The following is a 17,203-nucleotide window of genomic DNA, read 5'->3' as shown; positions in this document are numbered from 1 at the left end:
AGGATGCTGGCAGCCTTTCTCACAGTGGGAATCACTGGCAAGCTCCAAGTTTGTCTGAATGACTGCTTCGATTAGACTCTTAAAAAAACAACAAAAGCCACCATTCTGAGTTTAAATGACTTAAAAATTAGTATTTTTATGGAGTCCAGATGGGGAAAGTAGATTTAAAGGAATTCTTCATTGTATCAAAGTTTCAGAAAGCACCTGTCCTGAAGACTCTTAGACACACATTTTGGGTTTTATTGCTGATTATAGACTTTATGAAATATGCACTGCAAGTCAACAAGAGATTGGTTTTTTTTGTTTTTACTTTTTCATATTTCATATTTCCAATAAAAGTTTAAAAGAAACAGACAAAAAAACCACAAAGGACAAGAGCAATACAAGCTTCAAAACAACAGAAATTAATTCTCCACAGTCAAGGTCTGCCAAAAATCTAAAATCACCCAAACCGTGCAAATGTTCAACCGAGACCATGGCCATACGTGGGATTGTAAATACTTGTCCCATTAAGGACAAACCAGACAAGTTACCAGTTATATTGATGATCAAGACCAACAACCTCAATGGCTTACAGCAATATTTACTGTCCTCTGTAAGAGTTTGTGAGGCTGGAAACCTGTGATGCTTCAGCAGGGCTGTGCTCAGAAGTCCACATGGTTCCTAAGAAACCACCCTCAGCCCTTGCATGGGTCAGGAAGATGCAGTTCACAACAAGGTCACACTGGCTGCCTGCAGGTAACCTTGGAGGTACTGCAAGGCTTCTGCATTGAGGCTGGTGCTCACCATCGAGGGAACCTACAGGAGAAGGAAACCACATGGTGTTTGTGTGCATATGCAAGCTGGGGTCTAAATGAGATGCTGCCTCTGTGTGGGGAAAGGGCAGCCAGTCACCGTCCACTGGAAAGCCAAATAATGCAACTGAGGTTTAGGGCGGCTGAGTAAAGATACATGTGGTGTGGGTAGAGGAAGGAGAATAGTGACAAGTAGTTCAGTGACCTTTAGACATGTCTCAAAAAATAAGGTAGAAGATGGATGGCCCCTGAAAACAAAAAATCAAAGGTCTCCCACACACGTGTACACACACAGAATTTCTCTTGGGCTATGGTTGATAAAAGGATTTTGTTTTTTAGTTTATGGACAGAATCTTGTTACATATCCCAGGTTAGTCTCAAACCACCAACTACCTACCTGTCTCATCTGGGATTGCAAGGATTCAACCACTACCCATGTTTGGCAAAAGAAAAATTTTTGTTTAGCAAAGACTAAGTACTTATGCATACTTATTCTAATAAAACTTGCTACAGAGAAAAAAAATAATTGATAAAACACTGTTATCTAGGTACACCAGGGCTTGTCATGCTGTCCTTATGTGTGAAAAATAAAGCCCATCAGATAGTATAAAAACTCTGAGAGACTAGCTAAATACAATTAAAGGGCCAGTCTTTGACTGAAGCCATGATACATTATTTAATTTTTGAGAATGTTACCATTTCATTTTCTTGAGACTGGGTTTCTCTGTACAGTACTAGCCATCCTGGAACTTGCTGTGTAGACCAAGGTGGCCTGGAACTCAAGAGCTTCACCTGCCTTTGCCTTCTGAGTGCTGGGATTAAAGGCTTGCGCCACCACCATCTGGCATACTTATTTTAAAAAAGCATTCCCTAAGCTCCATTGGAACAGGTAACACTTGTTCATCTTCTGACTTCCTAATCATGCCCTCAAGAGTCAGAGAGAGTCGCAGGACAGCACAGACACTTACCCTTCCCGGACAAGCAGTAGACAGTTTGTGAAGTGACTGTGCCAGATGGATCTTGGGGTTGTTCACCATCTGACCTACAGGGTCATGTTCCTTTTTACCAGCAAATGCCAGCTGAGAGAAGGCAGTTTGGTATCCTGGTGTATCTTCTATGTCAATAAAATGCTCTTCATCGGGAATGCTGTCATCTTCAGGTAATTCAAACAGGCCAATGAGGGATTGTAACAAAGGAGTCCTGGATTGGAAGGCGCAGACAAAAACCAAAGCAAATTTACTTTTAAGAGCCAGGCATGGAGGCTTATGCCTGAAATCTCAGGTCTCAGGAAGTTAAAACATGAAGACTGCTGTGGGTTCCAGACCAGCCAATGCTACTTAGTGAAATACAATGCCTAGGGTTCTGCATTACTGAACAAAATGTTACTATGCAAGGCTAAGAGCTAGAGTCAGCGAAAGTGCAACTGAGGAAGACATCCCAAAGATCAACTCATGACGATGAGCACACCCGCCCACCCACACGTACATGCTAATACACATGTGAACATACACATTATACATACAAAAAAACAAAACCAAACAAAGCCCTAAGAGATATAAACTATGCATAGTGGGCCACACCTGGAATCACAAGAGGAAGAGGCTAGCAAAGTCTTTATCAGATTCAGAAACAATCTAGATCAGGCTCTCAGAAGCGATGGATGGATGGATAGAGATGAGGTAGATACAGATAAAGGCTGTGCAGTGGTGGTGCACATCTGTAATACCAATGCTTGGGAGGCAGAGACCCGTAGTGTTCGAATCTAGCCTGGTCTACATAGCAAGTTACAGGATAGTCAGAACTATAGAGAAAACAAGGGTTGGGGAGATGGCTCAGTGGTTAAGAGTACTGACTGTTCTTCCAGAGGTCCTGAGTTCAATTCCCAGCAACCACATGGTGGCTCACAACCATTTGTAATGGGGTCCGATGCCCTCTTCTGGTGTGTCTGAAGAGAGGACAGTGCACTCACATACATAAAATAAATAAATCTTAAAAAAAAAAAATTAAGTCTCAAAACCAGATCTACCACTAGTCCTCTGAAGGCTGTGTAGGATCGCTTTACCAATGAACCCAGAAGGGCCTGAAGTCATGCTGGAATCCATCAGTTGCCAATGGAGAAGACAACTGTCTTGTCTGCCCCCACCCTCCACAAGTAAGCTAGTCAGTTATGCAGACACAGTGAGAAAACCCTCTCCCGTCTCCCCTCGCTCACTCGATCGCTCATGGCAGGAAGACTCACCACAGCTTCGTGTACTCTGTGTCCATCATTGGGGGACACTCTGTGAGTAATTTGGTTATGCCGACTGCACAGATTTTTTTTTCCACATTCCCAGATACCTTTTGAATCTCTGGAATAATGATTTTTTCCAAAACCATTCCAAACATTCTATCAATAAAAGCAAAACAAATCTATTCAATATTAGACCGGCATTATACTTAGACATTAAAATAGATATAATTTATACCTAGTGATTCTGTATGAATGGAACACAGTACTAAATAGTAAGAGTACTCCCCATGAAACCACGACTGCTATGGTTTCTTTTGATTAAACAGTGTTGTGTTGTTATACACCTTCTCTTAAGCAGAGTCTTAAAATGTTACTCAAAAATTTGTTACTCAAAAATTGTTAAATTTTTTTTTTTTTAAAGTTTTTTAAAGTTGCTCAAGAAATTAAGAATATGGCTAAGATACAAAAGCCAGAGCACCTGCCACTGGCAAGGACCAGTGTGCCAGTTCTGGATCAGGAACTTCCATCTTTCTTTGCTTAAATATCATTAAGTACATAAATGCTGATGGTGCATTTGATTAGTCCTTGAATGAGTCAGTAAATCCTTAAGAATAACTTCTCCCATTCTAAATGATGCAAAACTCTTATTCTTGATGAAGTGCAGAAAGCAGATCAGAGATGAGCACTCTGCTCACTGTGAGGAGGGGACCGAGTCTGGCAGCACACGAGCTTTAGCTAGCCCACAATTCCTGCTACCACAAGATGATTGATTTTACAGTCAGTCTGCAGTGGCTGGAGAGTTGCCCACAGAATTTCCCCTAACCTTGCCCTCCACTCATTCATTACCCTCCCATTGTCCTAAGGGTCACATGACTATACACATTCTTTGCACAAAGTCAGAACCAAGTTTCATCAACTGCAAGGCTGTCACTGCTGCCTGGCATTCTCTAAAGCACTTCTCAAACCACTGTAAATTATCCCTAACCCAGAACAAAAAAGCCACCGCTAACACACATACTGGTTTACGTTAAAGCGGTCTAATAACTTCTTATAAAGAAAGCCACTACTTACTTTGGTTGTATCCCATCAAATATTTCTTGTAATGCTAGCGCCCCATACTTAATGCAATATAAGTTAATAAACACTAAGAAACCTGCGGAGAGAAAACAAGAGCATCATTAGTAAGTTCACTGAAATGGAAACTCTCATCAAGTCTGCTGGGGAATGTTTCAGCATGGAAAGCACACTTGCTCAGCACCTGCCTTCCAAGACTCCCCAGAGAGAGGCCCCCATGTTTGTATCACCAAGTTTTACTTGAAATCTCCAACTTACACCTCTCCACACACATTACTGTTTGTACTGAAAAGTGTTTCTTTCCCTAAACCAGACTTTGGAACATAATACATTTCAAACTAAGTTAGTGTTTGGGACACACAAATTTTTTTCAGGTATTTTTATATGTAATGTTTATAACAAATAAGAGTTTTGCCCACAGCCAGGGCCTCAAATCCGTGTCCCAACCCTTTCCAAATGATGTGCTTACTCTTGATGAACTTGGTGGTCTTGGAGTTTTGCAGTCTCTGGAATAGTAGAATGAAGATCTGCTTCCTGTATTGGTCAACTGACTCACTAAAGAATCGAAGAGAAGCACAGGTATCAGCTCAGTTCTTTAAGAGCATGTAACAGAATCTTTGCATCAGTGCAGAAGGTTAATGGGACTCACGGAGGCATATGTTCTATTATACTGTTGAGAAGATAGAAACCTTGGTGATCGTTTGCCTTGGATGCAATCAACTTCTGGAAGACACCCAGTAATCCAGGCTGCAAGAAAGCAGATCAAATAACGAGTGCTCAGAGAGGAGGCAGGGACGATGCTGTGCAGGCTTGGAAAGTGGTTACTACTGAAATGGAACCAGCGAAGGCAGTGGAGTGGTGGACTGAGAATCAGGAAGCATAGGCTACAAAGAACCAAAGATGACTTTGAACTTCTATTTCCCCTGCCTTCATCCCCCAAAGCTGGGATTACATCTGTGTGCAACTACTCCCAGACTTTTCTAGCTGTTATTTCTGGACTGTAAAGGGGGCAGGGATGACACCCTCCTGCTGTGCACTGCCCTGGTGCTGTTTGTATTTTGTTAATTCTGCTTCCTCAAGAGGGGCTGCCCTGGACTAGGAGTGGATCTACTTCCTCAGGTGATTTCCTGTGAACCTTCTCCCATTCTGACTGGTCAAATAAAGGCTAGAGCCTGTGATTGGGCAGTTTAAAGGAAAGGTGGGGTTGGAGGCCTTAGAGAGGGAGGAAAAGGAAAAGAATGGAGGAGGAAGAAGAAAAGAGGATGGAGCAGAACCACATGGCCTGGAGAAGCTACAAGTAGCAAGGGATCTCATAGCTGGGGAAGAGATTAGTGTAGCGGTAGATCTCCCCAGTCTAGGCATACAGCTTGTAATATAATAACTGAGTTATATGTTTTTGCATGGGCTTATTGGGGTTAGAAACTTACTTCAACAACCTCTTACCACAATAAGCCATTGAAGTTAAATCTTCGAAATTAACCTATTGGCCCTTATAGATTTCATAGAATTTAATTATTTTAAGGAAAAAAAATTTAAAAACTGCTACCCCTTGTTTTTCCAAGATCTTGAAAATTTCAGTTCTTTATAAGTAAGGGAACTCACAATTTTGTCAGCTGCAGCAGTCGCTATTGTACTTGAGCCTCGCTCTAAGAATGCCTGGAGCAGCCTCACCAGCGCAGGGATGTTTCCTGTTCTTTCCCAGAGCACTGGCTGAAGGAGGTGGGGAAACAAGGCCATATAGGAAGATGGGATATCATTTTTATGTGTTTCAAGAAGTAAAGACATCACTTGAAAGACGTATGGGATAAACTCTGTCGAGGAAATGAAAAGTTGTTAGTGGCAGCCATGGGGGCTCTGGCACAGGGCAGTGGTTTATAGCCACCCCAGTAGCGTCACTGTGTAGGGATAAGGCCTCTGCTAGCTTACCTTGCACATCATTCTGTAAGATCTCAGTGAACACTAGAAACAGAGCCTCCTCAAAATTCACAACAGCAGCAGGGTTAGCTTTGCAGGTTATTCTTATAGACAAGCATATTGCTTCAAACATGTAGTGATTGAAATGAGGTTTGCTGGGATTCTGAAATAATAAAAACCATCTCAATAATCCAAGTGACTATATTATATATCACCCAGAGTAGACCACACCTGACCCTCCTAAAAACAGGTAAAATACACGTCAGCTCCTTTTAAAATATCAGCATTAAAGGTAGGTATGGTGGAATACACCTTTAATCTTAGTACTAGGCAGAGGCAAGCTGATCTCTCTGAGCTCCAGACCAACCTGATCTACACAGCTAGTCCCAGGTAAGCCAAGGACTACATATTGAGCTGTTTGGGTGGCTGTCCTGGAACTAGCTCTGTAGACCAGGTTGGCCTTGAACTTGCATATATATCCTCCTGCCTCTGCCTCCAGAGTGCTGGGATTAAACACCGGTTTTGAGACCCTGTCTTTTTTTTTTTTTTTTTTTTTTTTTGGTTTTTCAAGACAGGGTTTCTCTGTGTAGTCCTGGCTGTCCTAGAACTCACTCTGTAGACCAGGCTGGCCTTGAACTCAGAAATCCGCCTGCCTCTGCCTCCCAAGTGCTGGGATTAAAGGCATGTGCCACCACTGCCCTTGTCTTAACACAATTAAATTAAATGAAACGGTGGGAGGGCTGAGGTTTTGGCTCAGTAAATACAACACTGGCTGCTCCTGTGAGGGCCTGGCTTAGTTTCCCAGCTTTCGTTTGGTGGCCCAGAACCATCTGTACACTTCAGTTCTGGGGGTGTGACACCTTCTGACCTTGTGGGCATCAGGTATGCACATGGTGCACAGACACACAAACAGGCAAATACACACATTAAAAAAGTAAATCATCAGTAAGAAAGAAAAAAAAAACCCCAGAAACAAACCTGTTCTTGTTTTCTTGTTTATTTATTTGGCAGTGGTAGTGCATGATGAAACCCAGGCTTCACACATGCTGGGGAAACGCTTGGTTACTTAGCTAGATTTGTTACAGCTCCTTCTGGCTCACAGGAGCCTCAGCCCCAGATCTATGAGTTGTCTCAAACCTGTGTCCTAGGAGAGCCACATTGTAGGCAGCGGGAAAGCAGGCTCTGGTAATCCCTAGCTTTAACCTGCGTGCACAGGCTTGCCAGTCCTCAACAACTTTAGAGTTTGATTTTAAACAACCAAATCCTATTTCATCAAAAGCTCTTGGAAAGCTAACATGGGCTGGCGAGAGTAGGAGAGAGTGTGTGTGTGTGTGTGTGTGTGTGTGTGTGATACAACCCTGCTTTGTTCCCCATTCCCCAAAGCAGTTCTGTACTATGAACCCAGATGGAAAATAATTGGGGGGAAAAAAAAAGAGAAAATAATCGGTCTGTTGTCAAACTCCCTCTAATACTTGCTCAGCTTTTTTTTTTTTTTTTTTTTTTTTTTTAAAAAAAGACAGGGTTTCTGTGTAGTGAAGAGCTTTACGTCATGGAAATAAACACAAGGAAGAACAGACACACAAGTCTCACTTTCTAAACCATTAGTGCAGAGCCTATCTTATTCCACTTCAAATAAATACAGGGTCATGTGCTTTCTTAATTTCACAGTGTTGGACTGGAGAGATGGCTCAGTGGTTAAGAGCACTGACTGCTCTTCCAAAGGTCCTGTGTTCAATTCCCAGCAACCACATGGTGGCTCACAACCATCCATAATGGGATCCAATGCCCTCTTCTGGTGTGTCTGAAGACAGCTACAGTGTACTCATATATATATATAATAAATAAAAAATATTTCAGTGTCATCTGCCCATTTTGTTATGAGAACATAAATCGTCTATTGGCTTCTGAGCCCACACTGAGAGGTACATTTCCAGCCCACTGTGCATTCGACACATTCACAAAAGTATACCAAAGCGAGGTCAGAAGAATGCACGGACCTCCTACAACACCTGGCCTGGTACCAAAGGGCTCTGAGCCCAGACAGTTCAAGTTCACAGGAAGTTAAAATGACAAGCCTCAATTCTGACTTTAATCCCTGGAACCAACATGATGTAACTCTTGCAACAAGGAGAACTCTTGCAAATTGTCCTCTCACCTCCACACACAACAAGGCCCCAGTGTGCCCACACATGCATACATAATAAATGTTCGTAAAAGGCAACCTAGTTTTCTTAACTGTTACCTTACTAACAGCTAGCAGCTTCTGTGTGAGCTGAGTGATGAGAGTAGGGATATAGGGGATGATGGCTTCTTGCAGGAGGGAGAAACTTCTCATGATAGCTGTAAAATATAAAAACAGCACAGACAGTTCCGTCAGCCATTAAAACCAAAGTGACTGGAGGGAAAGGCCACTAATTCATCAAATAAAAATCTAAGATGCTTAAATATCCCCTATACACCTTTGTACCACTTCAAAATGTCTCCCTTTCATACAGGTGTGGGTGGAGAATATTATAGCTCTCCTACAAGACCCAAAGGTTAAAGAGTTAAAAAGGGACGATGGAAACATCACTAGGTAAGTAAAGGAGCAGACAGAGGAAGGAGGACAGCGGGGCGGCCAGGACAGAGAAATAGAACATTCAGGGGACACCTACTATCTTTTTTAAATTAGAAACCACTGGCAGAACTGTTATCCAAGATCTAAAAGAAACAGTCCCAGCTCACAGGAAACTAAAACATCAGCTACTGATCTTCTTAAGCACATTAAAATGCTAAACATATGAAGCCAGAGTCCGTACTATAAAAACTCTGCATAGCAACAGGCAGGCACCTAACAGCACAAGGGCACAGGAGAGGCGTCCACGGGCAAGCTAAGCATATGCTCACTAGTACCCTGAAGGTTCATTCCCAGAGTCAATGCTGACTACAAAGCCCCACGACCACATGCTTGGTCTAAACAGCAGAAATCTCACTTCTCTTGCCTTTGAACTGTTACAGTATTATTTCCTCTACCTGAACAAAGACTCACATCAACCCAGCCTGAGCTAAGGCACTCAGAAGATGTGAGAATATTTATTGAAAAGGTAATAACACCATGTACAATGGGAACACAGTACCCTCATGGTATTGAGACCCAGGAAGATCCACCTTGATTTAAAGTCACAGTCACACACTCTCCTCAGGGAGTTCCTTAGAAAAGCAAGTATCATGATTCTGAAAGCAAGAGACATCTGAGATGGGACAGTGAGAAAGGGCAGCACATGGCAGGTCACACTGCTCGGCATCCCTGGGAGTTATGTGCAGCAGGCCCTGCTCTACAACACCCAGCAGAGCAGTCAACAGACACGATTTCATGAGCTAATTTGAAATAACTCTGAAAATAACTCTATGAAAGGAAAAATTAAATTTTGCTACAGGTCTAAAGTAAAACTTAAAAAAAATTGTTAGTGAACAAAGTAACATTTATTTTACTTAAAAGAAAAAAAGCAGAAATGTTTTTGTTTGAACAGAGAATACCTGGTTCTTGAAGTCTGGAAACCTGATGTATAACTAAAGAGTGTTTACCTTGTAATCTGAGGTTAGAGAGTTATGGTCTCAACACCAGGGAAACGGCCTACCTTTCATAATATATTCATTTTCTGAAGAGCCAGGAAGGGTGAGAGCTTTGAAAAGGTTTGTTAGCAGAATCTCAACAAACGGTGCCATTTCTGCAGCTGTAAAACTATAGATGAGAAAACAGCTTTCAGTCACTACCAACTCTCAGCTTTTCACCATGAGTGCCCTGGGCAAATACTAGATCACACTTTTTGGCATAAAATGAGCCATCTCTCACCACTGACAATTGTGGGCACCTCTAGGAAGTAACGGCTTACATGCGCTCATGTTAAGTTCCTAATCAGACACAATGGGGTCAAGCATAACTGAGCAAATAAACACACTAGGTGACCTCAGTGTCCTCTTAATTTAGTCTCTTTGTCTCCTATCTACAACCAGAGGACAGCGCCCACAATCAGGAGGGCTTCAGCCACAGAGGACAGTGCCCACAATCAGGAGGGCTTCAGCCACAGAGGACAGGGCCCACAATCAGGAGGGCCTCAGCCACAGAGGACAGTGCCCACAATCAGGAGGGCTCCCACCACCTTCTTTCCTTGAAGGTGCAGCAAACAATCTCTGTATTCATTCACACCTTGATCTGAAGCCACCTCCCAGGATGTCCTTTCATCCTGAGTGGCCACTGTGAGCGCTTGTGTTCAAGGCTGGGTGAAGAACAGATCCCAAGACTGTGTTCCATGTTACCTAGCACTTAATTTCAAGAATTGAACAGAAAAACTGTCTGAAAGTCATGCAGAGCCCTCGTCTGCATTTCATCCAGCATCAGACCACAAGAGCTACTTTCCTGACACGAAAAGACTGATTCATTCACCTGAAGTATATCTCAGGAGCTGAGAACAAAAGAGTCTAGTTTGTGAGTTGCCTTACATCCTTTTGGAAAGAGCAGTGAAATGAATAAAAATTACACACATAAGTTTTTCTAAATACTAATGACATTATGAAAAAAATCCAGAGATATCTCAGACCAATAAGGTATACCCTCTGCCTTGAGCTAATAAGTACAGGAAAGACTCAGCAATCAAATACTTACAGAGTGGCATTGTTTGGCCCTCTCATAGTGAACAGCCTTTCAAGAGCATGTGCCGCGTAAGTATGGACAACAATACTCTCAGCCTCCAGGTGACTGATCAAAAGAGGAATAGAGACTAAAAGGTGCTCTTTTGGTACCTGAAAAACATTACCACATCTTCTAAATCCAATGTAACGTTTTAGCAAAAGAAATGGAAAAACACTGTGTTGACATTAAAAGCCAGGACCAGCCCTAACCCCTGTTGTGCTGTGAAAGGATGTGCTGTTGAGAAAGTGATGTCTGAATAGCTGGATTCCCACTCACTTTTCAAGAGTATTTATTCCATGTGTATGAGTGTGTACAATGTGCATTCAGGAGCCTGTGGCCAGATGCCCTAGAACTGGAGTATAGACGGGCATGAACCCCTTCTCTAGACATTAACCCCATTGTTTCTTTCCTCTCAATTCTTTTCTGAACTCATCACAATGAAGGCAGAATCTTAAAATTAAGTGAGCATACCAATATATTAAAAAACAGTGTTCTACAATTTTAAGAACCATACTTTAAAATAATTCAGTTATTTTATATATGGTAGTTAAAATTGTGTGCGTGTGTGAGAGCATGTGGAGGAGAGAACACATCTTGCAGGAGGCAAGGCTCTTCTAGGTGGATTTTCTAAATTGAACTCTTGGTCACAGATACCTTTACCAGCTGAGTCCTCTTGCTGGCTCAGCACCAGACGTATCTAACTAGATAATTTAGACCCATAGACAGGAACTAGAAAGATGGCTCAGAGGTTAAGAACACTGACTGTTCTTCCAGAGGACCCAGGTCCAATTTCCAGCAATCACATGGTAGCTTACAACCATCTGTAACGGGATCTGATGCCCTCTTCTAGTGTGCCCGAAGGACAGCTACAGTGTACTCACATACATAAAATAAAAAGACCCAAGAGGTGTCCGAGTCTTGAACCTGCCCTGCTCACCAGCACAGTGGCCTTTGATGTTTACTGAAGAGCTGAGCATTGACAGTTAAGGTTGAAGTGAGGACTTGGGACAAGCCTGACCAGGGGAATCTGATGCTGTCTTCTGACAGCCAAGGGCACCAGGCACACATGTGGTCTACATGTGCATGCAGGCAAACACTCATACATAGAACATAAATTTAAAACATCCTTGTACTTCCATGTTAGGGTAAATTAAGAAAGTATAAATAGAAAATCACTAAAGTCACATAAAAGGTGAGTTAGTGGTGCATATTTTTAGTTCCTGGAAGGAGTATCTGAAATTTAAGGCCAACCAGGCCTCACAGTGAGGCCCAAGCCAGTCTGGGCGAACTGTAGGACACTGTTGTGAAAACAATGCAAACTCCAAATCAAGAGAAAAACTACCCTACGGTGATTTATTTCCTTCCTAGTTAGTTCTCCTCGGGAAGAAGCCTAGAACCAGTACTGTTTCATTGGCGATGCCCCGGTGCCAATCGGTGGTCTTTTCTAAGTTGCTGTTTTTCTTTGAGACAGGACATCTTTAAGTGGCCTTGGCTGAAATGGGCCTTGCTTATAGAGGCTATCCTGGTTTTGCCACTTAGACTCCTGAGTTCTGGGATTACATGTATGGGCAGCCATAGCTGGCTTCAGACAGTAGTCTTTAAATTTTCACCTTTCAGAGGGGCTAGCCGGGTCTAGGCAGGAAATGTAGGAGATGAATCTGGAACATTTCGTTAGTTGAGAAAAACTCACAACGACTGTAGAGTCTATATACAGAAGACACAGAACCTACATGCAAGAGGCATGTTAGCCAAAAAAAACACCCTAAAACCTGCATGATAAGATAACCTACAAGAATGTTTTCTAGAGACTGATAATTATATTATCTACTGATGACATTGTAGTAATGTTAAAATACAGTAAAAATCATGAGGTGTATATTTGGAAGTAAACCTAAGAATATGCAAAACATGAAGAGTTAAGAGTTGAGGATGGTAGCCTTTTCCACCTGAACCCGCTGATAACATGCTAGTTCTAAAAGTGGACAGCTGTCATTGTGTTTTGATAGTAACACAAATAATAATATAAAACATAAATAATATGACATAATATATCCATGATGTATTTCTCCTCTCTTGGAGAAGGAAATACAGATGGCTTTTTGGGTGAAGGTGCTTGCAGCCATGCCTGACATTCACTCCATTCACCCGGAGGAGAGGACTACTCCAGCCATTTGTCCTCTGACCTCTGTACTTCTACTGTGGCACGCCCATTTATCCCAAATACACGTATTAATTCAAACTAGAGGAAACTACCACAAGGATGCACTGAGCCAGAAGCAGAATGTGCAGCACTGCACATTAAGTGGCTCGTCTAACACTACGTCTCAGGTGAAGTAGAACACACCAGACAGGTGAACTAAAGCAACCTGTGGACAGAGTTCGGGTCAGTCTTTAATACAACTATGTGAGAACACAAGATCCTGACAGGACTCCATGGATCAACACATGTGTGAGTCCATGGGTTCAGTTCTCAGGACAAGGGAAAAAGACAAGATAATTAAGGGAAATTAAGCATCACCTGGAATCACAGGTTACTGAAGAAATTTTTTTTGCTAGATGTAGATGTCCAATATTGATTACACAGTAGACTAAAGAAGCCACTACATAAAACAAATGCAAGGGGGGGGGGCACTACTTACTTGATTCCTAAAAATCATAATATATTTGATACCATCAGCTTTAAGCACAGGAAACTCATTAACTGTTTAAAACAAAAACAGAAACACACAATTACTTAAGATCTGAAGATTACTCACAATCAGACATCAGAGCTTAAACAAGCTCCTCCTAGTCAAGTGACCAAAGTTGGCTCGTGTGCATGAGTGTCAATGTCCCAATAATTAAGCTGTCTGGACTCAATTCACTCAGCTTCGATTTGCTTTCAATTCCTCTAGTGAAGGGAAAACAAATTAGTGATGATAAAATACTGGCCAGCTAACATGAATTATAAGCCAGTGAATGACAGCTCACAGAAGCTCACTGGAATACTGCTGACCCTCATGTGGAATTAAAGGTGTGTTCCATGATGTCTAGCTATATACAAACCTACACAAGTTGTTAAAAGAATGATCTCAATTTATACTAGCACACTCACAAACATAGAATAGTTTCTTACCAATCCCATATCCTTTGAAACTAAATTTGATTTTTTTTTTTTAACTTGTTTTTAGAAATAGAATCTGACTTATCCCTATCTGGTTTTGAACTTGTCCTGTTGCTTTTAGAAGTTTTTTTTATTTCTGCCTCAGTTTTTAAAAACTGCGATTATAGACACATCTTACTACATCTGGGTAAGAACTTTTATTTTTACTAATACATTACTTGCTTTCTTTTTGAAGACAAGGTTTCACTATGTAGTTGTCTAAATCAGACTGAACTCACAGATATCTGACTACTGGGTGTTGGGATTGAAAGTATGTGTCATTATGACTGGCTAAAATTTATTTAACAAGTTTGAGGGTCTTGCATTTAAATGTGTGCTGGGATTTAAAGGTTTTCACCACCATATCTAACATGGAACTTTTATTTTACTGTTTTTCACATAGGAAGGAAAATAAAGTAAGAGTCTAATTCCTAACCATACCCCAGGCTTACAAAGCTGACCATGGCTCTGTATCCTTACTCCTAGTTTCTTGTAATAAAAAAAAAAAATCTACTCTTGGCTAGGCAGTGGTGGTGCACATCTCTAATCCCAACACTTGGGAGGCAGAGGCAGGTGAATCTCTTTGAGTCTGTGGCCTGCCTGGCCTATAGAGCAAGTTCTAAGACAGGCAGGAAACCCTGTTTGGAAAAGCCAAAAAGAAACACACAAAAACATATTCTTTATCAAGTTAGTTTTAGAGACAGACAGAAGCCGGGGGAACATGTCACAACTGTCAATAACATGCACAAGATACAGAGCCCTGTATTACTACTTCAGAAAGTGACAGTATAACATTGTGAGTTACAGGTAAGAAACAATTCACAAAACTCACCATTATTTGATTTTAAATCAGGAAGTATGTGATTCACAAAAAATTCAGTTAGGTTCACAAGTTCATTGGCTTGCGTGATTCCATGCTGAAAGGAAATGTATAACAGTAAAAATAACATAGTATCAGAAATTTAAGCAACTTTAGAAAACCACATTAAAGCTGAAGATGAACACTTCATTAAATAAATCCTTTATTTTAGTTTTATGAGTATGAATGTTTGCCTTCACGTATGTCAGGTGCTGAGGAAGTCAGAAGAGGTTGTCTAGTTCCATGTAAGTTACAAAAGGCTGTGAACCATCATGTAGGTGCTGGGATTTGAACCCAGGTCATCTAGAAGAACAGCAAGAGCTCTTAAACACTAGGCTATCTCATCTTTCCATCCAGTTTTCCCTTTTTCTTTTTTGAACCAGGGTCTTACTACGTAGCCCTGGCTAGTCTTCAGTTCAAAAGTCTTCTCCAGCCTATTGAGTGATAGCTCCAACCCAGAAACAAAACACAAACCTCCTAAATAAAGTAGCTAAGTTAATGTTCTATACAAAGTCTCTGCATGAATCAAGAGGCAACCGAGCACTCAGTTGATCTACAGGAAGCACTGTGAAAGAGTGTATTAAGATCAATAGGCTGCATTAGCAGAAATACATCATTCTTAGAGTCCTGTGGCTGCCAATGTGTTTCAGAACCAAATCATCAACAAAAGCTGTACCTTCTGTGTTTGGGCTTTTGATGCCAAAGATGTGACAAGGTAAATAGCTGCATCTTTGTGTTTCCAGTTGACAGATGGATTTTTTGCATATTCCTGGAGCATGGAATTAACATAACCAGAGAAGATTCCTGTCACAGGACCTTCAAAAAATTTGCATAATCCTCGTACAAGATCACAAGCAGCCCTTCGTCTAGTATCAATATCTATAAAACCGAAAGAAAATGTATCTTGGGAAAAAGAAACAACCAGTCCAGAAACTATCAGCAATACAACAAAAAGAACCTATTTTTTTCTCTAAGAAACACAAAATGAGAATGAGGCTAAAGCGGTCACAATACATAAATCCTACAGAGTGTTGTGAAAAGTCAGAGGTTTAATCAGTGTAAGGACTGATCTCTGAGCTATAACCCCAGGCTCTAAGAATGAAGGTTGTTGAGGCAGGATACCATACACAACAGCTGAGGATGCTGCTGGACTTCGCTGGACAAATTGTGTGTCTATGTGCTTGTGAGAGAGGAAGAGGGGATGGGAGATGACTGAGCAACATCAGTAGGGAGTAGGGCTAAAGAAGGAAAACATTTCTAATAAAGCTGAGACTACACTCTTCTCACACTTAGCAGAAAGAAAAGCTTTATAATTGGCTTGCTAGGTGACTATTAACTGAAAACCCAAATACATACCGGAGCCTTCCAAATCCCTCCTTATGTATTCCTCAGAATTATCTTCAAAGGCTTCTTCATCAGCAGCTACAGAGAAAGTTGGCAATTTAATACAGGCTCTGAAGAAGACAAGCTATCAAATTCTACACGAAAGCAAGCAGAACTGCTTTGTTTTACAAGCAAAGCTTTCTTTCACTGTGACTGCAACCATAACCACACCAGAAAGTTAGCAATGGGCGAACAACAGCTGTAATAAAGAACAAGGCTCCTAAGATGCACCTTCACCTCCAGCATTCAAACATTTAGGCATCATTCTAGGAAAATCTTCTATGTTGCCAGTAAAGACATTAAAACAAAACCTAACTATATTCACTATTATTTGATAAATCATTTTGGTGATAAAAACAAGTAGGGCAGACATTATCAGATTAAAGATAATGTCCTTCAAATTTATTTGTGGCTTAAAAATTCACAAATAAAATACATGCCACATTACATTATCCTTCCGTTCCTCGATGCTGCAGCTAACATCTGAGAAGCCCCGGGCAGGTGATGAACAACATAATCACCCACTTGCCTAATTAAGAGGCAAAACATGGGCTCTCCACTTTAAACAAGACAGAGTCAACCTTCAAGCCAATTATTTAAAAACACTTTACCTTAGTGAAATATTAAAATACTTACAATACTAAAATTAAACAATTTCATGAATTTGAGACTTTCTCAATATTTTTATAAAAGAAAACCCCACAACACATGTACACAATAGTTGCAACAATCATTTCAGATGTTACATTTTCTACCTTTGTTTAGAAACCAGGTAATAAATGAGAAGCCACAAGTTTTGTTAGTTTAAAAAAATTAAATCTTACAATGAAAAGAAGCCATCTTATTAAGCTGATGTTAAGCACCGTAAAGCAAGAGGAGTGCAGAGCCTAGCTGCGGTCTCAGGACCACCTATCCACAGCTTGTCCACTGTAAAGAACAGCTTTTACTCCCCTGAAAACCCTTTCCACTTTGCCATAATTACCTCTAAATTCCATGTTAGGCACAATAACTTTTTCACAGATACTTGTCAGCGTGTTCTGGTCCTCAAACAGATTCTTATAATGTGGTCTTTCGCAAACTGAAGCCAGAAATTGAATTGCATTACTTACCAACTGAAAGAAAACAAAAAAATAAGAAT

The 17,203-nt window shown here is 41.1% G+C and overlaps 1 protein-coding gene across 2 annotated transcripts in view; it reads right to left on the bottom strand.

The window, feature by feature from the left end:
• Window positions 1-217: 217 nt before the first annotated feature.
• The window catches only part of Cse1l (chromosome segregation 1 like), a 37,539-nt gene continuing 20,553 nt past the window's right edge, over window positions 218-17,203 (bottom strand). For both annotated transcript variants that reach the window (XM_034494826.1, XM_076930265.1), the window contains exons 10-25: window positions 17,048-17,177; window positions 16,039-16,104; window positions 15,359-15,561; window positions 14,656-14,740; window positions 13,321-13,382; window positions 10,655-10,791; window positions 9,630-9,733; window positions 8,255-8,352; window positions 6,025-6,175; window positions 5,701-5,909; window positions 4,748-4,845; window positions 4,568-4,653; window positions 4,096-4,177; window positions 3,034-3,180; window positions 1,763-1,994; window positions 218-798 (exon numbers count right to left, since the gene is read on the bottom strand). In XM_034494826.1, the coding sequence (XP_034350717.1) occupies window positions 709-798; window positions 1,763-1,994; window positions 3,034-3,180; window positions 4,096-4,177; window positions 4,568-4,653; window positions 4,748-4,845; window positions 5,701-5,909; window positions 6,025-6,175; window positions 8,255-8,352; window positions 9,630-9,733; window positions 10,655-10,791; window positions 13,321-13,382; window positions 14,656-14,740; window positions 15,359-15,561; window positions 16,039-16,104; window positions 17,048-17,177 (1,980 nt within the window). In that variant the 3' untranslated portion in view covers window positions 218-708. The remainder of the gene's footprint in view (window positions 799-1,762; window positions 1,995-3,033; window positions 3,181-4,095; window positions 4,178-4,567; window positions 4,654-4,747; window positions 4,846-5,700; window positions 5,910-6,024; window positions 6,176-8,254; window positions 8,353-9,629; window positions 9,734-10,654; window positions 10,792-13,320; window positions 13,383-14,655; window positions 14,741-15,358; window positions 15,562-16,038; window positions 16,105-17,047; window positions 17,178-17,203) is intronic.

This window comes from Arvicanthis niloticus, chromosome 2 (assembly GCF_011762505.2).
Source record: "Arvicanthis niloticus isolate mArvNil1 chromosome 2, mArvNil1.pat.X, whole genome shotgun sequence".
Classification (NCBI taxonomy): domain Eukaryota; kingdom Metazoa; phylum Chordata; class Mammalia; order Rodentia; family Muridae; genus Arvicanthis; species Arvicanthis niloticus.
The sequence above is the reverse complement of the archived record's forward strand: the minus strand, read 5'-3'. Positions and strand labels throughout refer to the sequence as shown.